Consider the following 26,304-nt stretch of genomic DNA (forward strand, 5'->3'; position numbering starts at 1 on the left):
CAGGTTGCATGTGGTCATAACAAAGATTGTGATAGTATAATCAGTGCAGTGTTTCTCCAGTATCAATAACATCCCCTGGTTTTAAGCTTCACTTCAGGTTGTTTTGAGTCCTGGAAGAAAAACAGGAAAATCCTTTGTGGTGCTTTTGTTTTGGTTAGTGTTGGTTCACAGGCCACGTTTGGTTTCTTTCATTTTCTATGGCTGAACAAATTTTTCAACATGGACTAGTAGCTCCTAAAATGTCTCAGGTTTTTCACACATTGCTAGGACAGGTTTATTGTTTCCTTCTTCTGCCTCTTCTTCTGTTTCTGTCTCATGCAGCCATGTTTCCGCTGTCATCTCCTCTCTGTCTAACAGGTACCAGAAGCCGGAGTGCGACAGCGCTGCGCGATCTCGCATCTCAGACACAGAAGATCCCTTCCAGGGCAGAGACCTGACAGGTTAAATCCACTTTTGGGTTTGGGATTGCAGAAATATTCTTGGATTCAATTTAAACCTCATTTTGATAAACAAGGAAGATAAATTATTCACAAGCACTCCCTCAAAAATACTGATAATAATGAAAACCTAGAAAAAACTATTTAAACTGCCCACCTTAGTTACTGTTGCTATGTCTGTCAAGCTTCCTGTTCTCACACAACAAATCTGGTTTACAATGTCAACTCTAGCAGATTTACCACTCTTAAATTGTTGGTAATTTTTGTTACACTGGGCCCTTGATTTCAGTAAACAACAGCAGGATTGTCCTTTCCAGCCAGTAACATTAGCTCTGTGGGTTGGTTGAACCCGATGTCTCTGGCTGACTTTTTACTTTTTTAAGTTCTCTTGTTTTTAAACAGGAACCTTGTAGATGGCTGTTAAATATGCACATAATGGCTACAAACATGATGTTCTTATATTACACATATCTTTCACAATTCTTTATTTTTAGGAAACAGACTGTCTGATGCATTTGGCGTAACCTAACGCTATCTCGAGTAACAAGTTTGGCTGGAGTGTAAACTAAGAGTGGGACAGAGCTGCCAACATTACCCAAAACACTGACACAAAGTAACACAAAGTATGACATCTCCCTGGGTGTGGGAGAAATTCAAGGTCACTGTTGTTGGTAGTTATCTAGTTAGCTGGACATGATGACTTACATTAAAGCAGACAGACACACAGTTTAATCTTGTATACGTTTGATCTTCTGTTTTTGGTTTTCAAAGGCTGAACTACGAGACACCACCCTCCAAAGTCTTCATATATGGAGTATATCTCTTACTACAAGCTCAGAGGCACAGAGAGAGTTGTTACAGTACATAAATTCATTTTTTTTCCTCTTCATGTTAACAACCCAGATAGAGAGTTTTGATTAACAATCGACCAAATCACTCTTCATGGTGTTGGATTCCCTGGCAGCAAAGATCAGAGACTCTCCTCTAAACTGGAGGTCGTAACCTCAGCTCATACTCCTCTGCCCTTATTACTGCTCACTTACTTTTGTTGCCCCTCTGTTTCCCCATCATTTAAGGTTGCATTGTAACTCTTATTTAATTCCCCATCTGGTGAGTTTACAGAGTCAAGCATGACTCCTGACTGTGCAGCAGATGTGTGGCATGTTTTATGGAAGGTGTGAGTGTTGCGGGGTGCAGCGGTGAGGCTGTGGGGGGGCTGCTGGGGGTGTTGAAGACCACAGGTTGCTGAGTGGAGATATTTTTATGTACTGTTGAGGGATGTTCTGAACCACCACAACAAAGCACGATATTTCATGGCCATCACATCAAGGTGGGAGGAGACAGAAAGCTTGAGAGGGCAGTGCCACAATACCACCTCTGTCAGCAGGAGCAGACAAGAGCTCTTCCCCTGAGACCAAAGGCCGGGATCTGTTGACTTCTACTTCAGTCTGGTCAGGGGCTGGATTTTGTTCAGAATCTATCACAAATAATAACACTGTAAAGACCACAGCTGACCTACAGCCTCAGACTTCATTGCAGTATTCAAGATAACTTTTTGTTCATTTAAAGCTGAACTTTGCACTGTGGTGGAAATAAATTTAGCGCCCAACATTTTAGTAATGTGGTGACAGTAAACTGCACCACACACTAAAGCCCAAATTACACTTTCCACATCTATGAAGTACAAAGGGTCAGACTGACGTATGATTTGCCATCTGCTCATTTCTCTGGACTGTATGTGCCTCCAAATTCACCGACTGTGCAAGGTGTGCTACATGTCCACGTTTGCAGACACCCAGTGTAGTCTCAACAGAATGGAGTGAGTGTCCTACTCTGTGTCTGTGTCAGTTTTAGGATTTAATGTTGACTAAACAAGCTGCACTATGATCAGCTTATACCAAAGAGACAAAAGATTCAGTGTTGGTAAACCCAGCTTTATCTGGACAGATTTCTTATTCACTGCTGATCTGTTTATTCACATTTTCTAGGTGGAAATGTTGGAACTTCCAGAATTTAGCTTGAACATTTAAGCAAATCTAGAGGCTCCTAAACTGACAAATCTAGGGGTTGTGAAATGTTTTACCTTTTGACTGTCCTAAAGATAACTCAGATCAACCAATGTCAATTTAGGCACAATGGGAAATTCCTCTTTACTGTAAACCCTCTGTCTGTCTACACCTGATTAGATGATTTAGTGCAGTTTTAACATGTTTTTTTAACATGCTTTTAACTCCCAGAGCCTGTTTGACACTGTCAGTGGTCCTGCACCACACTGTGCTCTTCACACCTTGATACATAGGCTGCATACAACATAACAGTTTGCGCTTCATAACACCCCAATTTAACACTTGGATTAAAGCGCAGCAAGCCAGTGCTTCTCCGAGCTTGTCATGTCGTAGGAAATGCTAATTGGATTCACCTGGCAGGGCAGCGGACCACCTCCCACAGAACGTCCTGAGCCAGCACAAAAGGAATGAAAAGAAGTGAACAGAGCAGAGGACAAGGAGGCCACAAACGCTGAGAGGAAGGGGAGGAGGGAATCGACCAAGAAGGTTTGAGAGAAAGAGGGAGAGACTGAAAAAAAAAACAACAAAAAAGAGAGAATGAGAAGATTAGTTTACTATGCAGCTGCGTTTGAAGTTTCCCTTTAAGAGACACAATTAGGAGGGAAAAATTTGCACTGGTTTAGCGTGCTATTAAAACCATACATCTGGGCAATTAAAAAGAGCTACCCAAGGTGTTCAGAATTGTGTCATAAAAGTTAACAGGTCTGCACTGCTCAACAAAGCTCTCTCATCACCGCACACTTCTGTTCCACCTCTCGCCATGTGCCTCTGCTCTGTTTTCCTGAACTCTTACAAAACAGCCAAACTATGTATTTCACCTCTGCTGAAAAAATATTCACCAGTAACTGTGAACATAGCCCACTTAACAGATACACCTGGTTTGTCATTAAGCTTTGGACAAGGTTTGCACGCATTCTTTTACTGAGCAACAGCCGTTTTCTGTTTGACATCTGTCATAGTTGTTCACTGGTGCCGAGGCTTTAGAGGCACTTCAGCTTCACTCTGCCATAATGACTCAAATTAGTTGTGGAAGGTAATTCTGGTGTTTTTTGTCTTTGATTTGTGCCAGGCTGCCCAGAGGGGAAAAAAGTGGAATTCATTACAAGCTTGTTAGATGCCCTCACCACAGACATGGTGCAAGCCATAAACTCACCAGCCCCCTCTGGTGGTGGGAGGTAAGTGGTGTCACGTATCAAAGTGGACTCAGGAGAATTGTACCTGTGCAGGAAACCTCACGGCTGATTCTTCGTGGAAAACTTCCACCTCTTCTGGTTTTTCTCATGTCATGCTTTCCACTAGTTTTCTGAATTGCATGTTAAGATTTTTTTTTTCTCTGACATGCAATGGACAGATTTTGGCACAGACACTGACAGGGTTTAGTTTTCCCTTTCCATCAATGCTAGAACTATATACACAGATGGGATGGAAAGGGATGGATAATAGCTGTCCATTTCATGGAATATGTCAGTGTAGACTAGTTATTGCCTGAAAAGGTGAACAAGTTCTGCAAAGCAAAGCAGAAATTTGATTTAAAAATAATTCTATTGCAGCTGCAATAAAAATAAGCTGTCAGTTTCTGCCATAAAACAAAACTGCCTGAAGGAACCAGTATGTTGTGATTTTGTTTCATTAGAAATCAACAAAATTTCTTTTAGAGTGAGGGGATATTATTCATGTATCAAATGGCAGTGTGTCACATGGGATTAAGAATTGTTTATTAGTTCATCTCGAATGCACTTTAACATCTTTATTGTATTTATGTTAATGTCCTCCTCAGTATTTCCAGTTTATCCTGGCCTGGTCTATATTGAAATATTACTGTGTATTTGCCATGATTAATGGTGAAAAGATATTACTGCGTTTAAATTACTTGACATCAGATTTTGCCACTTTCCTTTAACCAAACTATTCTGGGTTCTGTAACATCCACGTTTTTTTCCCCATCTGTTCCTCTGACCTCTACCAGGTTTGTTGAGCCTGACCCCAGTCACACTTTAGAGGAGAGGGTGGTGCACTGGTACTTTGCCCAGCTGGATAACAATGGCAGCCATGACATAAACAAGAAGGAACTAAAACCTTTCAAGAAGTACCTGAAGAAGAAAGCCAAACCCAAGAAATGCTCCCGCAAGTTCATTGACTACTGTGACCTGAATAAGGACAGGGCCATTTCTCTGCAGGAGCTGAAAGGCTGCCTGGGCGTCAGCAAGGAGGGTGAGAGAGGAAGAGGGAAGGTGGGGAGAAACTGAGCGGGAGGAGGAAACAGGATGGCTGAGAGTGGGTTGGTGGGGTCATGGAGTAGGGTCGTGACCCTGGTATGAACCTCAGGCCAGCTGGGAAAATCCACATACAGAGACTCCTTCAACAGTTAGACATAGAGGTCTCATTTTCTACCAGTGGAGAGGCTTCAAAACCATAATGAATTAACTCACTTCCAGAAATGTACAAGAATAAATGTGGTACTTGTTTGTATTATGATGATCATTTTCCATGTGTTTAAAAAAAGTGTACAAGTGTAAACTACAACACATTTCCATTTATCCCCACATTAGATTTTTGCTAATATTTTCATCATGTCATAGTTTAAACAAAACGTCAGGTCAGTCACAGTCAGTCATTGAGAGAAAAGGATGAAGTAACTGTCGTGCATGTGACAAACAGATGTGTTGGCAGTCTAAATAAGGTGCACTGCTCTCCTCAGCACTCACTGATGAATATTTAGACAAGACTAATGTATTCGTGGATCCTAGACACCGTCTGGGCCGGAAAACTGTAACTACTCATCATGAGTTTACAGACTGGTCCTAATATAGATCATTAACAACTGTCAAAGGAGCTTACAGAGAGAAGCTGCTGCCAGCCACAGTCCACATATCACGTAGTAAAGAGAATAGGGATGTTCTTACTGACACTCATATTTAAAAGGTTTTGAAACAAGGTTTTAACTGTTTTAAAAAAGTCATTCAATATATAATAACATTAATTAACACAGAGAATGTAATGACAGTTTGTTTAATGTAGATTATTTTTTGCAGGAAGTCTTAAAAAAGTGCAGAGGTACTATAATAATTTTCTGTCTCTGTTACGTTTAATGCGGTTTGCTTTGTTTTGCAGGCAGCTCAACAACAAGTGGCAACCAAGGGACAAGGCAAGGGACAAATTTGTTCAGTAAGGCAAACTAATACGCTTTCACTAACCATGCCTCTGGCTTTGAGGGCTGTGGTTGGCTCATTGTGTAATCCATTAACCTGCAGCTTGGTGAAATGTGTTAGCTTGGGGTAGATCCAGCTGGTTGGCACAGCAGCATTCGATTTAGATGCAAAGCTTTAAGTCAGTTGTGCTGAACACTTAAGTTAAAGTTCTCTGTCCATGGGTACCTGTGTGCTTGTGTACTTGTGTGAGGTATGTGGTGTGTGTCTTTATGGTGTATGGTCAGCTGTTCTGCTTTTATTTTAGAGAGTAGCTCAGATTTTGTGTCCAGTAAGTGACGTCCCTCCTCATGTTATGACCATTAAAACAGAAATGACAGTTCTGAGTTTGTTTTGGTTGACAGGCCTGAAAAATTTAAGCCAACTCTTTAGATGACTGTCGGAGTCAGAAAAGTGAAAAATAGACACTGTATTAGAAATGATTAAGGTGTCATCATCATATGTCAAAGAAAAGCAACTAATACTCACATCTGAGGTTACACATGAATAATTACTAAACATTTAATTGATTTTTAAAGAGGTAATGATTAATTTTATGTCAGTCAACTAATACATGAATCGTTTCAGCTCTAGACTTTTTGACGTCTTTGTCTTGTTCCTACTTTCACTGTCACAACCAGATATTGACTGAAAACATCTTAAAACTATCACGAGCCAACAAAAGTTACACAGAGGTCATCATCCTATTTTACTGATTATCTATTGTTTTGTCTGTCCTGCTTTTTTTCAGTCTCCTTCTCATCTTGTTTTTTTTTTTCTGTTGGGATTCACCCCCGTTGAGCGATTATTGGTCCCACTGGTGTTGTTGACTCTGGCCACTAGGCTGGTCCAGCGCCACAAAGCACTGAGGTCATGTGTTTACCCTGGCGCTGCCCCCGCCGTGCCTGGGGAACAGTGGCTCAGAGCGGGCATAACGTCAGGCCTCTCGGACCCTAGGCACGCTCGCCAGGATAAACAGCTCCGGTATTGGAGGAGCAGAGAAGGAGCCTCGGACGCTTGTTTTCGCTGTAGTCACTGAATCTCTCACCTTCATGCTTAAGAGCAAGAGTTAAATGGCCTGACAGCTTTATATGGCTCCTAATGCTGCCTCTCAGGCACTCTGAGGTAGCGGTGATTGTGGACAGAGTGAGGTATGTAAAAAACGAGGAGAGAGAGACAGAGAGCCTGCATGAAAGAAGCAGGAATCTGTAAGAACATATGGCAGCATTCTGCCTTGACTAAGATAGACGGCCATTGTGTTCAGGTATGCCTAGCTGATCCTTAATGGCCTGGATCTCTTTAAGTCAAGCTGCCTTTGCCAGGCATTAAATCTTATCATGCTCTGTCGCAGCTTTGGATCGTCACTGGAGTGTTGTTGGACATATTTACAGTTTACAGTACGTGCTTCTAGGTGAAGGATTGTGAGCATGTGGGGCAGCAAGGAGCACATCTGTATGAGGCTCCTCGCTCTCGACACATTGGCAACAGCAAAGGAAAACATCTGAATACCTTGTGTGAGTTTTGAAGTGCTGGAGAGGGTGGCATCTATCCTCTGAAGAGACTGGAAACCTCATTATAGATGAAATATGTAACAGAAGCCCAGGGCAGTGATTTTCTCTGTAAACCCTTCTCACAGCGAGGCCGAGGCTGAGCAGCAGGTCTGGTGGTTCAGCGTTTTGTCTCGTTCGCTGTGATGAGAAAAATACAAAAAATGTCTCACTGTTAGAACTTCCTGCAATGGGCTTTGGCAGCAGGGTTCATGATGTTTTCAGAAGTCTTAATTCTATTTAGAAAAACGTAAACACACTTTTGAATAAGTACAAACACATGCGGGTGTGCACGTTTGAATGCTCGCACGCACAAAAACACACCAAACATGGGCATACGCAATTATAAAATATTAAGGGATCTATTATGATTGCTTACAGAGGTTGTAGACAGAGGGTTTACATTGCAGAGGGCATCAGCTGTTGGTGAACATTAGTAGTTGTGTATTTGATAAGTAGGTGCCTAATTTTTCCGGTAACACACAGTTTGTTTGTATTGTTTGTTACAACAGTGCAGTCACACTGACAGGGACAAAAGTCATTCTTTTATGCAGAGGTTAAATTATGTACAGTGATGGACTAGTGCCCTTGAAGCTACTGCACTGGTGGATGATCGAACTGTTGGCTATTTTAAAAAAAGTAAAAGTAACTTTCAGTTTATAGTTTCATTTATTCATTAAGTCTCACAGAGATCAAGATCTATTTTACACGAGACTCGAGAACAATTTACCTACAATACACCTCATCACAAGCCAGATAAGATACACACAGTCACCACATGCACACACATGCAACTTATACACTGATTCTGTGTCATGTTTGTTTGAGCTCAAGTGAGGTTGTTACAATATATTGGCAACACAGATTTATAAATGGAACAGAAGCAGGTGGTTTAAGGATAGTGACAGTGGCAGGAGCATACAGCATATCTCCATGAGCCAGTGTAGAGAGTAGAGTGGATTGTGTAATGGCTTTTCAGGAGAAATAAGCTCTGTTCTGGTTCAAGAATCCATTTAGATCTTTCAGGTTTTTGAGCGAGGTGTACAGCGTGAGGTTTGCAGGACAGTAAGAGGAGGGAACAAGCTACCTTTAAAAAAAACTTTGTAATCCTATATATTCTAATCATCTAAAATGTAAGTCTGACATCATTACGTACGAATGACTAAAGACGAAAATAAAGAATATTGCCATCTTGACAGTGGAGGTACTTAGAGGCTTACTTCACCTGACAGAGTCCATTTTAAACTCCCTGTACTCTTCTGTAGGTGAGGCCAGCTTTGACAAAAACAGATGTGTGCAAGGCGTTATGCTTTTTGTGTCCCGTCTGCTGTTTTATGTCAAACTCCTGTCCTTTCTCGTCTCCTTTCCTGCTCTCCTCTCTTCCTCTCCTGTTTGTCCTGGCTGTGTCCGTCATTTGGCAGGAATGAAAGGAGGGCATTATGAGGCAGGCCTGGCACCGGGGCTGCAGGACCATTAGAGAGCCCAGAGCCCTGTCCTCTCAGCGCCAACAGCAATTACTCCACACCACTTGTGCTTTAATTACTGTGACATCAGCTTGACACACTGTGCCATTAAAGGCAACAGAGGTCAACAGAGAGGATGGTGGCAGTTAGATAAGCGTTGCTTTGCTCACCATCACTACTTGTAATTTTGGTGATGGGTTTGCTGCAAAGATCCTTATTTCATGAGCTAACAGTAAATGTAAGTCAGTGTATCTGTCCTGTTAGCTAAGTCCTTTTCCCCCAGCTGCCACCATGTACAGGTATACCATGATTCCCAGCTCCTGAGCCAAGTGTCTTTATTGGTCGGTCCCAAGTGAGGCGAGGCGATTCACTTCTAGACAGGATCTGCTTTCAGCTCTTTATCACAAGTGGGGCCAAGGTGTCCAGGGAGAGGCTGGGGAGCTTTGTGTTGTTAATGGCATAGACAGTGTCCTCAGTGACTGGGAGGAGAGGAGGGAGAGGACCAGTCGCTGCTCTGGAGCCTGGTAATTGCAAAGGCAATTCATCAGCACTACTGTGGCTCAGCTCCTTACAACAGAGACGTCTATCTGAGCTAAAGAGAGGAACAGCATGACTTCACTGGAAAGAGGTATCAGGAAATATTGTGGTACTGCATAGCTAAACAGGTAGAACATGCCACTAATGCTGCCAGGGTTATGACAGTTAAAATCACACTGAATACTGAGCTGCTCTTTCACTTAAAAAAACATTAACACCAGAGTGGTCCAAACTACAGTCTAATAATATCTGGTTTACATCTTACAACAGTGAAATGATTCTATATATCCTGTTTTCACCTAAACTAATGATAAGGTGTTTGACCAGTTGGTTTCCAGGCCTAAGGATGTTGATGCTGATTGTTCAGAGCAAGACATCAAAACAAGTACTGGCGAGATTAATGTGAAATTGGTTGTTTTGTCTCCAGAGGAGAAATTAATGTCATCCATGATCAGGCCAAAACGTCCACTTGTATATGAAACATTGTCTAAATCTAATGGGCAGATCGCTATGACGTTTGTTGAGCAGATATTAGCAGATGAAGCTTTCCTGTCCTGTGTTGATACAGGTGGATTCAGTGTTCAGACATCAACAGTAGCAGAACTGACATTTATTTACATAAAAATGTCACAGATAAAACTGAAAACTGCAGTCACCTGGCTCCAACCAGTCACAGTACGAATAGGTGGCCGTAATATTTTATCTTACACACTTAAAGTATAGGTGAAAACACTAACTACTAGACTGGCTCGTGTGGAATGTAACCTGTGATTTATGGAGCTGTGGAGAGATTGTGATGCTTTAAACTTGACTGTGAAGTAAATGCTTCACCTCAGACTACAGAAGCTTCTAGAGAGTGTAGTGAAATCAGCTGGACTTGTGTTTCATGGCTAACATAACCAGCGCTGACACGGAGCACACCTGCATATCCCCACCCCCCACACACACACACACCGACATGTACGCTGGTAGACACACACACACACACATATTGCATGTACAACCTTATGCACATGGGACATGCACACAGATAGACAGAGGTGCACACAAACTTGCACACACACACTCACACACAGTCTGAACTCTCACAGTGCTCAGGAGGACCTCTGCTCCCCTCTCACAGCCATCTGTAAGCAATCTAAGCTCTTTACCCATCTCTCTTTCTCCCAGGCCTTTCCCTCCTTTCTTTTTTTTCTCTCTCTCCGTCTCTCCCTCCGCCTGCCCCTCTAACCCACTGATCAATTGATGAGTGAGCAGTTCATCCCTTGCCTCGTGCAGCACACTGACTATCCTGCGCAGTTTCAGCACACAACACACAACTTCAGAGATCCGTTGAGTTGTGGCTTCGTTGTAACAGAATGTCAGCACATGTGATGGTACACATGGGTCGTTTTGTGGTGTACAGCTGCTCAGCAGTCAATCTTTGGTTAGTGGCCACTGACTCTTTTACTGAATCAGTAAAAGAGGGATACAGTCAGTTGGTTAAGGAAAGACAAAAATAAAAACCTAAACAGGTTTTTACTGATGTACAGTCATATTTTTGCTTCACAGTTGTATTTTAAAATAGTAAAAGTTGGTAGCAGAAGCCATATTACTGCACTAAGGTTTAAACAAGTTACTTTAAATTAAAAATCACAGTCTGGACTGGAACCCTGTTTTATTGCGGGAAAATGATGCTGGTGCGACGTAATGAAGGAAAGGTGATGGGTTTCAGTGGAAGAGAAAGATCAGCTACAGAGGATGAATCTGCTCTCCACATGGTCAGTCAGAGACTCTCACACATGTCAAAAAGAACACAAACACACATGCACACAAGAGTGCATACAGCACTGACGTGTGCAGTGAGGGGTTTGACTGGACTGACGGTTTGCGTTGGAAAATAAGAAATGAGGCGCAACATCCATCACTGATTAGAAAATTATATTTCTTAAATAATGTATATTAGATGTTACATACATCATTTAAAGTGTGTGTTGGTGTGTGTGTGTGTGTGTGTGTGTGTGTGTGTGTGTGTGTGTGTGTTGGTCCGTCCTAATAGGCTCATGCTCGCTGAGGGATGCCATCGTCTTATCATGCAGCAGCGCATCTGTGGCCGGCATACCAAAACTGACAAGTGAATATGCTTTCTTTTCTTTGTCTTTCTCCTTCCCTCCCTCATCTGCCTGTCTCTCTGTTCCCAGTAGGTCGTCTGGTGTGAGCAGAGAAGGATCCAGAAGCTGAGACGAGAGCAGAGGGCACAGAGGGAAGGCATCTGTACGCTTGCTGACAGGAAAGAGAAAGATGGAGCAGAAAAATTAAGAAGTTCCTGAGTTAAAAAAAAAAAAAATGAACAGAAAAAAACAAGAAAAGAAAACGAAGCGGCGCCAAAATATTTGCACTTTCTCCTCCCTATGTTTGACATTTTATCTGTTTGTACGTGTTGTTTTCTCCTGAAGTGACTGAAAAAGTCTAGGTAAGAATGAGAATATATTTGTAAAGAGATTACCAGCTCACCACTGGAAAAGCGAGTACGTTCATGTTACCACATCGCCCCTTGTGTTCAGTCTGCTACATTTAGTGGCTATAAAAATAAACAAACATGTCCCCTGTTACAAATAGCAGCATGTAGGCAGCGGCAGCCCACTAAAGACGAGCTTAGATTGAGTCAGTTCAAATGTTGCTTGATACATACAAACTTGTGAAGGAAGAACTACCAGTTCAAACGAATGTGTCATGTTGTATGTGAACATGCGATATTAAGTGAACTGCATAGAATTAAACTGTGATCACAAAGTCTAATTTATCAGCACAGAATTAGCTGTATGAATCCCCTTGCACTGCAAAAAACATTTCGAAGGCATTAACATTTTGGCTCAAGAATCACGTGTTTGTGAACAAGGTCTGATATTTGTCACGTCTGTTTCTTGTTCATTAAATACCAGCGTTGGGGAAAGCTAGCTGTGAATAAGTAGTTACTTTACTAGCTTACTTAAAAGTACTTTCTGTGAAACCCAAAACCAATTCAAGGTCATTATGTTGTATGTAGTTTGTAGTTTTCTTGGTTATTAGCATGTTGTCTGCACAAGATGCCTTGAGGTTGTTTTTCTACTTGTTTACAGAATTTGTGCTAACATAAAACAAAATAATTATAGTAAAGAGAAAAAGCAAAAAGTAACAGATCATGGGAAAACCATCATCTTCCCCTCAAAACACTGCTACAGTATATACACAGTTCTACCAGTATACTAATGCAGCATACATGTGGCAGTATGAGCATATCAAAGCTGATTAAAGCTTAGCAGAGGCACTCCAAAACTAGAGACAAACAATCTTGAAATATTATTATGGCTAATATGCTTGCAAATAGTTGCCTTCTTAGAGATGTAGCAGCCACAGAAGAAAATTATCATCCCAACCCAAGTCTAATATTCACTTTCCTTTTTGCTCTGATTTGGTCCCGGCCAACTCCTGAGAAAAATATCTGGTTCATTAGCTGCTAAATGCTTCATTGTGTTCACTAGCTAGTTGCTAACTTTGTCGATCTGGCATTTGGTGCTAAGCTGTAAGGGTACAGTGGGTTTAATTTGCAGTCTGATGAGAGCACTGAGACAGAACTATACAGTAAAGCTATCATAAAAACAATGAACTAAAAGAGGTTGATTAAAAGAGGTTGACTAATGCAGCTTTAAGTTCAAACTACGATGATGGCCATTGGTTTACACATATCTCACACACCGTGTCACACTGTTGTCTAATTTTATGTCAAGTCACAAGTCATTGTGATTAGTTTTCTCACTCTACTAAGTTAATATTAATGTCTATTTTCTACACAACCCGAAAGACAGTGAGAGAGCTTGGTATTTCCAGCATGTTTCCAGATGCTATTGAATTTCGTTTTTGAGTGCTGATCAAGAGTTCACCAGCTTCTACTGGTTATCATTACAAATGGCGACAGCATTAACAAATCACTGGTCTCCTGGTTGATTTTTCCAAAACAGATTACAGACTGAACCTAACCAGTAAATGTGAGTAAGATGTTTACATGGGCCAGTATCCCATTAATATCAGCTCATTTCAGCTGTGATATCCACATTTCTCCTTGTTATTGTAAACAAGATGTGGCATTTATAAATGCCTAGTACCTAAAATAAATATTTGAGTCTGCCCGGTATTATCAGAGTACATTTTGTGTATGAAAGCACAATCATTGTCTGTCCTCCAACAGTTGATGTCAGTGCTTCTCTGTGAAACACTCACCACCACTCACACTTGGAGCTTTGCCACCTTATGTAAGACAAATGCAGTAAGTCTTAAAATACCCCCCTGGGGTTTCCGATTAATAGGAACGTGACTGAGCAAAGGAGGAAAAACACTAGAGACAGACCTTATGAACAAGTTTTGGAATGTGATAAAATTTCCTCCTCACATTTGGGAACAATTGGGTTTCAAGAAAGGAGAATTGCTATTGTGGTCTGAATGCTTGTGTTATTTGTTTTGAGTTGTGTATTTCTTACCATATTCCCAAGAGTCACTGCAGTGGCTCATGAACATGAGACAAAAAAGGCTCCTATTGTAAATATGTACAATAACCTTTATTTGTTTATTTGTTTTACTAAATTGCATTGTGGGGCATATGGGTGTTCACTTACTTCACTGTCATTCTGGCTTATTTTTAAAAAAATATATACTTTTCTGTGTTTACATCATGTCAAACATTAGGCTATTACAGTAGCTAATTCACAACATTGAAATGCTTAGACCAGACTGTATGTTATCAGCTCAGAGCAGTGTTTATTTTATCTGTGGTGGGGTTAATTGACTTTTTCGGCTTCTGTTGTACAATTCCTGTCATCGTCACTATACATGGTCAAGAATGTATACAGTATCTGGTATCAGTATCCGTCTAATTTGAACTGGACAGTTATGCCAAGAATGGGAAAAGAAACCTGTCTGTCTGAAAGGGCTGTGCCGTCTCTCCCGAGTGCCTGTTTCAGTCCAGGTTTGAACACTAGGCTTGTGTGTGCGTCTGCTGAAGTGCTTCCAGACGCTGTAGAGCTGCAGATTACATGCAAGATCTAAAACAACCTAACAGGCTAGTAATCACCACTAATCATGATGGGGGGACGTATAGTGAAAGAGGCTTAAAGATGACTGTCAGTCTGACAGCAACAAGCCAAGACTGTCTTGCTCCACAGCAGCCGCTTTTCCACTGCAAAGCCCTGACTGGCTTGTCAAGACAATCCCAAGATGTTTTGACAATATTTCTTATTCATAGCTGTCAGAAATGTGATCTGTTGGAAAACAAAACGCTGAGACGTGTTGTCTTTGGGTGAAATTGGACAATGTAAATTATGTGGCTTGAGGTGCAGCTGTTTGGCTCTGGCGACAAAACCTAAAATGCTTGTTCACTGTAATATAGGCCTGAATTCCTGAGCTATTTGAACCTGTGTCACACACAAGACAAAATAATAGAACGGATCACCTACACCTTGGATAAGGCCCCAGGGAATGAAAGGACCACTGTACACTATTCTTCAAGCATCTACCTGTTTTGAGTCAAGTTGGCGACAGTACAAATGTTAAAGTATTTTTAAAAACTTGTTAATTCTGAAACTGGAACAATGTTCAGATGGATTTTTCTTTTGCATAACTAGTGTTTCTCCTCTGTTCCCACTTCAATTAAACCATCATAATTACACTTGTACATGTGGTACTGTAATGCTAGTAAACAACAACAAAAGCAACAATAATATGGAACTGATCCATGATACTGTTTTACACCACATCTATTCAAACTATGCTCAGTTTGGACATGTTGTGCAGTGGGAAAGCATTAACAGAAGACAAGCTCTCAGAGAGGTGGGAAAGAAGGAGTTCAACACTGACCCCTAATGGTGAAGATAGTTCACTGCAGGCTGCAAGTTCACACACACTGAACCCCGATAGCCAGGTATACACACACATACTGCACAGCATCAGCCAAGCCAATTGAGTTTCATGAATTGACAATAAATATTTTTAAAGAAACTATATGTGTTGTAATTTTCTTAACTCTACTGGGGTTACATTTGCCACTCTTTTGATGTATAACCTTGTATAGCACCAGAAGTGACAGGAAACTGGCAGGTATCATTATTTGAACATTACAAATGATGAAAGATGGATTCTCTAGTTGCTGTATAAATAGTTGAGGTTAATTATCCCCTTGATTGAATGTCAAAAGTTGACTACAAAGATGCACTCTGCTTGGCCTGTTGATTTGTGTGTGGTGTGGGACGTCCTGATTTAGTGATGGGACTTCAAAGGTGTGGACGTTGTCAGTGCATGATGGGGGGCGGAGGGCTTCAGGGTGAGGTCGCTGGTGATGGGGGTGGTTTGGAAGTGGGGGGTGTTGTATCACAGATGAAATTGGAGCCAAGAGGCAGCTGCAGTACATCTGTCTTGTACTGACACATGTGGCATTTGACTTCCAGTGTGAAGTTCAAAAGAGTTTTATAATGACGCAGCTGCTTAGGGATGTATGTGCATGTGTGTGTGTGTTTTTTCTCCTTTGTTGAAGGTGGGGTGGAGGGTGCGGGCGGTGCAGGTGCTGCACGATGTTGTTTAAGGAGATTTATACCTTTGTTTTTTTTTTGGATGGGGTCATTGAAATGGCTTTTTTGTGCTACTCACTTACCCAGTGTGAGAATAATTTGATGGTATTATTGACAGATTTTACCCTAAAAACTTTTTACCTTTAGAAAATAAATGTAAATATTCAGCATGTCTACATATTGAAAATCCTGCTCTACCATATTATTCTAACATTAATCAAACTGTAAGAGTTGAGTTCAGTGGTCAAACAGGCGAAACAATTAAACTAGATGTTTGAAGACGTCATCTTGGGCTTTGGTGACTTTACATTTACTTAATAAATTTTATAAACTTAATAACTAATCATTCATAATCAGCAGTTAAATTATTAATGAAAATCTGGTGAAAAGCAGTTGTAGTCGAGTTTAGGTACCTTTTGGTGATTTTGAAACTTTTAAAATCACCATTTCTGACAGAAGAATGAGAGTCCATGATCATAAATAAACAGATTAGTGAGGAATAAATACAGGGTTAACTGTTTATAAATAAACCAAAATCTAAATAATTAAACAGGGATCACATGGGATCAATCCATGTAGGGGTTCCCTGGTACAATGACCTACTATTTTACATTTCCCACTTTGTGTAGTTTTTTTCCTCCTGTGTGTGCATTGAAACACTTAGAAACAGATCAAACACCATTACAGGTAATTAGAGAGGACCATTAGCTTGGGTGATAGCTAAACATTAGCGGTGGGGGGATGATAGTGTACGTTGCTCACCATTTGTGCCTGATGCCCTCTGCAGCAGCACCTGCCCAGCAGCCTGAGCGCGAGGTCAGGGGGGTCGCCTGCCAGGAGGCCAGGGCTCAGGGGTCAAAGGTCATGTTCCAGACAGGCGTACCCACATGCTGATAGAGAACTCAGCTACGGTAACAGAGCTTGCAGGTGGACGATGCATTTTACCCCCCAACGCTAACTATTCTTTCCTTTCTTTTTTTGTGCTCGTACTTACTCTAATGTACCAGAGGAACATCTAAGGAGCCTAGTGGTTTTTTTAAATATAGTCGTGCAACAAAGACAGCGAGTACAACCAGAAATAAATCCCAGTTTTTCCTGAAATTGTAAGTGAGAATTTTATTTTTCATTTATTTTAGACCCCAGACAGATTCAGTTTTATTGTAGGTAATTAAATGCGAGTAGAAGATAAAAGATATCTAATATTTGGAAAATATGACATCTATCAGCAGTTTGGATGAAGCTTTGCATAATTTATAGTACACAGTTATACACAAAAATAGGAGATTGAAATGCGAAACTATTTTTTAAGTATAAAGTTTCAGAGGAACTCTTTTGTTTTCTGTCCTCAACACAACTCAAGTATTTCACATATGAGTCAGTGCAGCACATTTCTTTTCTGTGGATTGAAATGATCTGCTTTTCATCACTTCCAGACCTCAGGGGCCACTTAATATTTATTTGTACATATTTTACTTAAGTTTTATGATAAAGATTATTTTCATGCACAAATGATGTGGTTTGTGGTGAGACTGGAGAATGTTTCCTCACCCAACATTATGATTAAGTTCATCTTTCTCTTCTACACTTTTATTTATTTGGCTCGTGCATCTCGGGAGAGAAAAGCCGTTACTGCCCATTTGGATGTGGTCAGGAGGCAGGTGTGTGTGGTGTGTGTGTGTGTGTGTGTGTGTGTGTGTGTTCTAACATCATGAGTTCATTTTGCAGAGTCATTTATAACCTGTATTTTACTCATGGATATGCCTCAGGTGCACACACACAACCTTTACATAGAGATGCATGTGCACATTCAAGCATGCAAACAAACACACACACACACACACACACACACACACACACACACACACAGTCATTTGATAAGACTGGATTGGATTAAACTTCACTGATCCATGTGAAGAAGTGAACAAAGAAAAGCAGGATGTGCCAGTAAGGTTTGCAATTCATCAACTAAAACTAAAGCATGAAAACCATAAAACTGAAGTAATGAGATTTAAGATTTTACTGTATGACTTCATCGATGGGAAATATAAACAAGCAATGACCATATTTTATCTGGACTTGGGAAAGCGATACATCTGTAGCTTCTATATATGCAGACAGTGCAGACGGATAGCAGGGAGCATGTTAGGCCGTTAATGGGATCATTGTCACAGGAGGAGGGGAAGGAGGTGTGTACACACACACACACACACACACACACATATATATATATACTTCCTGGTACAGTCAGTTAAATCCTTGAGGCTCTAAATTGTCACAGCATTATGTGATGGGTGTTGTCTTTTAAGACAGTCCTTGAAGGCACCACACAGTAGCTCTGTCAGCAAACATCCTGACCCACAATGTACAATTAAGTATGCTGCTGTTGACATTTACCTGTGTAGGTGTGATTGTGTTTGTGTTTCTCTAAAAACTAGTCACATACATTACACTATACAACAAGTTGGCTCACCTGGAAAAACAGTTGAGGAATCTATTTTACCTCATTAGACTGGAAGTTTCTTTAATGCTCTAAACAGGCAGATGAATTTAATTCATTAGCCTCTTTTAAACTCAGTAGTGGCAGTAAGCTAGGCATTTATGCCAATGTAGTAACACATTTAGTTTTAACTACAACAATGTAAAAAAAAAACAAAAAAAAATGCATTTCCATATTCCATCATTAGTTGAAAGGCTTTGTATTCTTGTATAGGTTTGTAAAATCCTGAGAGGTTTTGATACAATTATCTCACCATTAGTTGAATAAATTAACAAATGCATGGTCTGATCTTAAAACCTTTTTTCTCAGTTCCTAGAAAGACATTTGGAGAGGCGGGGCCACCAGACACTCTTGAATTTTTCATTTTAGTGAGCATCATCACAGCACACAGACAAAGTTACCCTCAAATATACACACACACACACCACACACCACACACACACACACCACACACACACACACACACACACACACACACACTCAGCTAAAGCACGTGGCTATGTTATTGCCAAAATGCCTATTCAGAGCTCCAAATAGAAGTGAATTCCAATTTAGCCATGACCTGGGCCTGGCCTTAATTTTTGGATGTGACAGGTAAACTGATCCACAGTCAGTGAGAACTCAGGATGTTGATCAGCTGGTCCATGAGAACCAGAGGAGGCCCGAGGCTGCCATTCTGTCAGGCCTGCCCCAAATTCACCAGCTGGGTGTGACTTCATCACTGGACTCACTGGTCCACAGAGTGTGTGTGTGTGTGTGTGTGTGTGTGTGTGTGTGTGTGTGTGTGGTGTGTGTGGTGTGTGTGTGTGTGTGTGCGCACGCGCAATTTCCAGTGGTGTTTGCATGTTCAGTCAGGAAAATTTACACAGTCATATCTGAAACTCCAGGATGAAGATGGGATCAATGTGTTACACTCAGGAGCAGTGGTGAGAACTTGATGTAGACATGGATATATAGTATATATAGACATGGAATGTTAATATATAACAGTCAGTAAAGGTCTTATTTTATGTTACCACCAGGATTTTACTAAAGCTGTGATGGTTTCAATTATCTTAGTCGTAGAGACTTAGTAGAAAAACCTGCTGACATCCTGTTTATCTATGGAGTTCAATTATATTTTTAATATGACTTTAATTTTAAATCTGTGATTTAACCGTACACTATTGCTGTTAATGTCAAAGTTTGAAGTTACATGCAATCTCTTATGAGCAGTTACTTTCCTCACTGGATTTCTTTCTCTTTTTCACCTTTTTGATTTACATTTTGGACAAGACGAGCGGTCTGCTTTACTCCACAGCACAGGTAAGTTTACATCTGTGTATAAGTACATCATTTTACTGATTATTTATCTGATTTCTATATGCATGGGGTTTTTGGATGTATTTTCTCAAAAGCAAAGGAAAACCTAAAACATACTGCGAGTCTGTGAAGCACACAGGACATCTCTCTGCCTGGATTTAAGCTAAATTAGCAAGTTTTGATGCAATGCTGGTGGGAAGCTGGATTTTTAAATCTGATAACTGAAAATGAAGCTGAGGAAAGAAATCTGTATTCTGTGTATAAACAAAATGACAAAAATCTAATTCGGACATCATTTGGGTTTTTCACAGCAGAGGAAGTCAGAAGAAAATAAATGCACCTACATCTTGAGGGAGTGATACCCAGGTCTCACCCAAACAAATGGCCCCTCAGGAGGTTTGGTTTGTTTGTTTTACCCTTTTTTTTCTATAAATGAACACAGTCTGACAGAGGGAGCACTGACACTCCCTTGTGGTAATTAAAATTCTGGACATGTTGCCAGTGTGTGAAAATACTGTGGTTCCTGCCACCTTTGACCTTTACAAATAGTCACAGGGTGGCTTATGTTGGGAGAACCATGGGGCGTCAGTGAGGTTAAGCAGATTATGAACCACATCTTATTTGAATCTGTTTGATATAAATAAGAATTACTTACCTGAGGCATTTCAGTGTTAATTAAAAGAGTTAACTCATTACCACTGAATGGTTAAAAGGTTAAAAAGAAAGAAATAAATGTCACTCACCCCAACACAGAGCCATCTGACAGCCACACTCCTGACCTCCATCCTGGCAGCGGTGCTGGGCTCCCTGCAGATTGGCTACCACACCGGCAACGTCAATGCTCCAGCCAAGGTGAGCAGGGCACACAGAGCTAAAGGGGACATGTGACAATATTTACATTATGTTGGTTGATACTGATGACAAAATTTAGTGTCAACGTTCATCATATCTCTGTACATTAAGATCCATCCAGAAAACAAATTCATGATAAGCCATGAGCTGTCCAGGCGTCACAGACGAATAGTCTTTAAATGCATATTAAGTAAAAAAAACTGCAACATAGAGCCATCATCATATACACAGTGCTGATATTCAGTAACAGGCCAGTGTCAGCCCAAGATACCATTCACGCAGAGGGGAATGCTGAAAAACCTGCCGATGGCCAAACAAATATCTCACAGCCTCAATAAAACACTGAATAAACTTTACAATCCGCTGAAACTCCCCGGCTCAGCTCCAGGACTGGCTCCCCTGGGCTGGAAGGGTTTTGATTTTTCACAGGCTGTCTGGACTAAACTTTTGCTAGTGAGGCTGATTTTTATTTATTTTTATTTGAATTCAGCCTTTAAAAAAAGTCAGATTTTCGACATTTCTCACAGCACTTTAATAGGCCCCAAAACATTCTGCCGAGAGGAGCAAAGAGGTTTTTCATTCCGGGGGAATTAAATGGCTGTTTTAAAAAAATGTGATTTCGATTTTTGAATACAATCTAGATTACTTGTTTAGCTTCCCATTGAGAACAATGAAATAAAACACAGAACTTTCTAGCAGAATTTCTCAGTGATTTTAAGTGCTATTTTTCCTCTATTTAGTAATGCAGATCGCCTTTCTTTCCAATTGTTGTTTAGATCATCGAAGAGTTCTTCAACCACACCTGGACAGCCAGACACAACCAGTCGATGCCAGATCACAGTCTGACTCTGCTGTGGTCTCTCTCTGTCAGCATTAAGGACTTTGGAGCCTTGCTTGGTTCACTGGGAGTCAAATATGTGGCAGATTCTTACGGAAGGTAAGAAAGACAGAAGAAAATGTATTCTTCCTATCATTTCCATCCTATTTTTATTTATTTATCCTTTTTTGTCTCCAGGCGTAACTCCATCCTAATAGTGAACTGTCTATCCGTGGTGGGAGCATGTCTTATGTCTGCATCCAAAGCCAGCGAGTCATTTGAAGTTCTCATCCTGGGACGGTTGGTGTTTGGTCTGTTCTGTGGCCTGGTGATGAGTCTTAATCCACTGTACATCCAGGAAGTGTCCCCCACCAACTTGAGAGGGGCCTTTGCCACACTCAACCAGGTGTCCTTTGCTTCGGGCATCCTGGTAGGAATGGTGAGGACTGAAAACCTTGTGGTCACTGATCATCTCTCTCTGACTCATGTTGTTCATGTTGCTAGACCAGATTAAGACTGTGACATCTCTCAGAATTTAATCTTTTCCAGCCAAATATTCTTACAGGTAAACATCTCAAATCTAAGCTGTCAAACAGTCCTGTATTTGTTTGCTGCAGGTGGCTGGTCTAGAGACAGTGCTGGGTACAGAGCATTACTGGGCCATGATGCTGTCCCTGTCTCTCATCCCGGCCCTGACGCAGTACCTGGTTCTGCCTTTCTGCCCCGAAAGCCCTCGTTACCTGCTCATCAACCGGGGAGAGGAGAGCAAGGCAGAGGCTGGTGGGTACTGCTGTAGAACTGCAGTTTTTACATTTCTGGTCACATTATTTTAGTTTAATCATTTATACCATGGATTACAGATATTGTCAGGGACGGCCTGAAGAAGCTTTAAGATTCATGGCTGATTCCCAGGAATCAAAACATGAAAATGCTTTTAAAGTATCTCAGCTTTGCAGATACACTACAACAGCTCCTTTATAGAAGGTGTTGTCTTCACCCTGCAGCCCTGCTGAGGCTGAGAGGCAGAACAGAGAAGGTGTTTGCTGAGCTGGAAGAGATGAAGGAAGAGGCCGGCCACACTCAGGCAGGTGTCGCCATCCACGATTTCTTCAAGAAGCGCAGCTACAAGCAGCCGATCATCATCGTCCTCATCGTCAACTTGGGCAGCCAGCTGTCCGGATTCAATGCAGTGAGTCGTATGAAATGAATTTGTTTGTGAAAAGTTTCACAGAAGATCCAACTGGTAAAAGGCTAAGACTTAAAAAAATAAATTAACCAGTAATGTTGCAGCCTTTGCAAGCATTTAACAAAAATATTCTCAGAATGAAGGTCAGTTTTCTGAATGGCTTGTTCACTCTATCATGAATATTCAGCTGCAGCTCTGTGGTCTTTGTTCAATAACTTATTCAACCTCAGCACTTTATCCCCAGCTTCAACGCAGATTCTGGGGCAGTGTGTCAATGCATTGCTTCCATTTCTAAAACACAAAGATGTCCCAGTAACCCACTAAACTAAACTAAAATACATTTCTGCTCTTTTCTTCCAGATCATCAATTATTCCACCAAAATGTTCCAAGGCCAAGTTTGACCAGGCCAAATACCTGACACTGGGCGTGGGTGCTGTCAATGTGACCTTCACTTTGGTCGCAGTAAGTACAAAATCTAGTGGTGAGCCTTTACATTACAGCCCCACATTCCTTTTATATGATTATTAAAGTGAAACAATATGATTTCTATCATTATTATATGGTGTACTCAACATAAACTCAAGTCTGATTAATAAATGTTGAGTCTACTTAAAATCTAAGTTTGCTATGAACTGCACAAAACTCCTGGACTAAAGATAAAGTATCATTATTTCCTCCTGAATGGTTTTACAGCTTGAACCACAACAGGATAGTGTTGCATTTTAATTCAAAAAGTGGGATGAAAAATGTGAGCAGTGTCACGGCTGTGTTGTTCTTTCCTCTCCAGTTCTTCCTGATGGAAAGGGCAGGGAGGAGGAGATTGCTCCTGACTGGTTTCATCTCCATAGCAGTGTGCAACTTACTCATGACCATAGTCGATTCCTGTCCTGGTAAGATCATTTCATTCAATTTGTTACTTTCATTTGTGTAGGAAAAGCTCTATTTTAATACTGGATTTGCACAATGTCTAACTTTTGACATTCATGACATTCACGTCCAGCAGTTAAAAGGGTAAAATTACGACAAACTGGAACCTTTTTGAGAATGGCTTGAAAATTAACTCCCTGGTATCTGAACTAAAACATAAAAACAATGATTTGATTGAAATTAAAAAACAATGATATGTCTGTGATAATACCAGACTAATTTTCTTCCGACACATTTACACATTTACAATGACAAACTTACAACCATCCTTCTAAGAGTAACTTGTCTATCCACCATGCAGCACCTGGTTCCAGAGCTGCGGAGCCTGCAGGTCCTGCTGGTTTTCTGCCTGATTTCAGCCTACGAGCTGGGCCCTGGACCCATCTCCTGGTTCATCGCAGCTGAGCTGTTTGACCAGCCTGGCAGACCCATCGCCATGGCCTTCACCAGCATGCTCAACTGGGGAGGGAAGTTTGTTCTGGCACTCCTCTTTCCTCCATTACTGGTGGGTTTATACTGTTGGCCTGCACACTGTGTGACAGAGTTAAACTTCAGGGGGAAACTTCAGAGGTGGATTTTCTTGTTTTTTCTTGCCAGTCTGCTTACACCTTAGAGACATGGCTGCTGAATTAAGACTATAAATCTGTTCATTCTGTTATATACATATGTACTGCCTGTAAAAAAAGACATAAATCTGTTGAATGTTAAACATATATAAATCTATTGCTAAATCCTTTAAAATCCGGTTTAAATAGTAGCAATTAAATTAACTATTAACAAGGGAAACATCTGTTTGAACAGCAGAGATGGCAGCCACCCTAAAACTAAAACCAAGGAACCAAATTAAACAACTTTGTGTTTTTCTTCTTTCCTGTTTTAAAGCTCTTCTTTCTCTTCATCATCTTCCTCTTACCCTTCATTTCGTGAATACTGACTCTGTGTCATTTAACATTGTGTATTTATGCTGCAATTTGGGCCAAAATTCTTTTGAAAAAGATTTTGATCTCGAGAGACCACAAAGGTCAAATATCCTGATAAAAAAATCCTCTGTCTCTCCCACGCACAGAAAATCTGTGGTGCGTATGTCTACCTCCTCTTCATGACCGTGGCTCTGCTCGCCTTCACCTTCACCTGGATTCGCCTCCCCGAGACAAAAGGTCGCACATTCGATGACATTGCAGAGGAGTTCAGAGGAGCAGAAGGCATTCCTTTGCACAATAAGACCGGATTCAACACTTTCTCCTGATGGACGTTTTAACCCTTACTAAATCTGGTCATGGTTGTACTGTTAAAGGGAGGGCTGTGTGTGTCATGATGAAGCTGACATGGCCTCAGTTAATCTGGTTTTCCAACATTATTATGATTATTAGATTTAAAGTGTATAATGATTGATATTTATACTGTATGTTTGAGGCATTTTGTAACTATTCTATTGTTATTTTGTAAAGCAAAGGGACCTTTTCAGGGGCAGACAGCGGACACTTTCCAAAAGTTAAACAGTGAAAAGATGCCTGCAACACCGAGGGGCTCCCAGTAATTTTCTTCGTTTAGTTTATGAGAACCAAAATTGGATTTGTTCTCTCCCTATCAACAACATTTGCAATGGTTTATTTGACAGCTGGATTTGTTTTTAACACAAATAGCGTTATGACGCACAGACCGCAACATCATGGAAAATTTTCCTGTGTGTCACCATTTTCATCTGAAATCTTAAGGATACTTGTTTCACAGGGAACGGCTGAAAATAGTTGTTCCAGAAACACTAGTTTGTGTCACTTCTACATTATATCACTGTCATTTCTGTAAATAAATATCCTGTTAAGTCACTTTGGTCAAAATATTCACTGACCTTTTAAAAATGATTCTTATTAATGTTCTTGTGATTGATCTTTACAGTGAGCTAATGCGATTATCATACATAAGACACTGAATGCCACAGTGTATCTAAGCATGATTACATTAAATAAATGTACCAGTTGAATGTCAGGTGAAGCCAGCTGTTCCTGATCGCCCCTCGAACCAGTCTCACCAATGAACAATTTGGGTTTCCTGTTGCACAGACACAGCAGCCTTTCTATTCATTATCAGCCTGTGAAATCTCACATATCTCTGAACTGTGTACACTTGTAAGATGTCTGTGAAAACCAACCGCAGCTGTGTGAATAAATATTACATCCAATATGATCTACAGTGACTTGCAGAAACCGCAGAGGGAGAGCAGCCAGGAGATCAGAGGACGGGTTTGGGTTTTAAAACACCAGGGGGCAGAATTAAATTTAAATGTGAGTTACTGTACTGGTTCATTCAAAGCCAGCTTCTAACAGCTCATGACCTACAGTCTGTGTCTGAACTCAGTCAGATTTAGATTCAGAGGGACAGTTTGACATTTGTCATTTTGAATTTCTGCCTCTTTGCAAAACTATGCAACACTGCCATCTACTGGAGCAAACGGGAGCTGTGCATCAGTGAGTCACCTTCAGTGACCTGCACGGAAGTCAGACAGAAAGAGGAAACTGATTTCAAGGTGCCATATGTGGATGCTGTTTAGCTGTTTGTTGAGCTGCCTGGTAAGTTACAACCAGCAGCTGTTCAGCTCGAGGGAGGACAGTCAATTTATGACAGTGAATGTGAACAGTATGTCGCAGTGAAAATGAGGGCAGTGCTGGCAGTTAACTCAGCTGAAGAAAGATCTAATGTCTTTTTATTAGATAAGTGATCCCAAAGCTTTTGCTCATATTCATACCATCTCTGAATACTGCTCCTTGTTATTTCACATGAGCAAATGTTGTGTTTTTTTTAACATTTGATCTATTCTTAACTACATGTCACAGACAAACAGCTTGTCCATGTTACTGATTGGAATTATAGTTTACGCAGATGGAGGTGACGGACTGTAGAGGGACCCCAAGCACCAC

General features: G+C 40.9%; 2 protein-coding genes across 8 annotated transcripts in view; both read left to right on the plus strand.

Annotated features, from left to right (window-relative positions):
• The window catches only part of smoc1 (SPARC related modular calcium binding 1), a 50,215-nt gene extending 34,974 nt beyond the window's left edge, over positions 1 to 15,241 (plus strand). For 4 of the 7 annotated variants that reach the window (XM_018695528.2, XM_018695534.2, XM_018695535.2 and 1 more), the window contains 5 exons: positions 358 to 440; positions 3,573 to 3,678; positions 4,470 to 4,714; positions 5,615 to 5,648; positions 11,416 to 15,241. In XM_018695528.2, the coding sequence (XP_018551044.1) occupies positions 358 to 440; positions 3,573 to 3,678; positions 4,470 to 4,714; positions 5,615 to 5,648; positions 11,416 to 11,455 (508 nt within the window). In that variant the 3' untranslated portion in view covers positions 11,456 to 15,241. Of the gene's footprint in view, positions 1 to 357; positions 441 to 3,572; positions 3,679 to 4,469; positions 4,715 to 5,614; positions 5,669 to 11,415 lie in introns of all 7 variants that reach the window. The other 3 variants (XM_018695531.2, XM_018695533.2, XM_018695532.2) reach the window with 3 other exon arrangements.
• A 4,746-nt stretch (positions 15,242 to 19,987) lies between these two features.
• On the plus strand, positions 19,988 to 24,689 carry LOC108896402 (solute carrier family 2, facilitated glucose transporter member 1). The gene is given in 11 exon segments (XM_051078132.1): positions 19,988 to 20,002; positions 20,360 to 20,458; positions 21,235 to 21,395; positions 21,474 to 21,714; positions 21,893 to 22,055; positions 22,280 to 22,464; positions 22,822 to 22,851; positions 22,853 to 22,924; positions 23,250 to 23,346; positions 23,668 to 23,894; positions 24,456 to 24,689. Coding segments are annotated over 11 exon segments (1,470 nt in total). The 3' UTR covers positions 24,636 to 24,689.
• The last annotated feature ends 1,615 nt before the right edge of the window (positions 24,690 to 26,304 follow it).

Source organism: Lates calcarifer, linkage group LG19, assembly GCF_001640805.2.
Source record: "Lates calcarifer isolate ASB-BC8 linkage group LG19, TLL_Latcal_v3, whole genome shotgun sequence".
Taxonomy (NCBI): domain Eukaryota; kingdom Metazoa; phylum Chordata; class Actinopteri; family Centropomidae; genus Lates; species Lates calcarifer.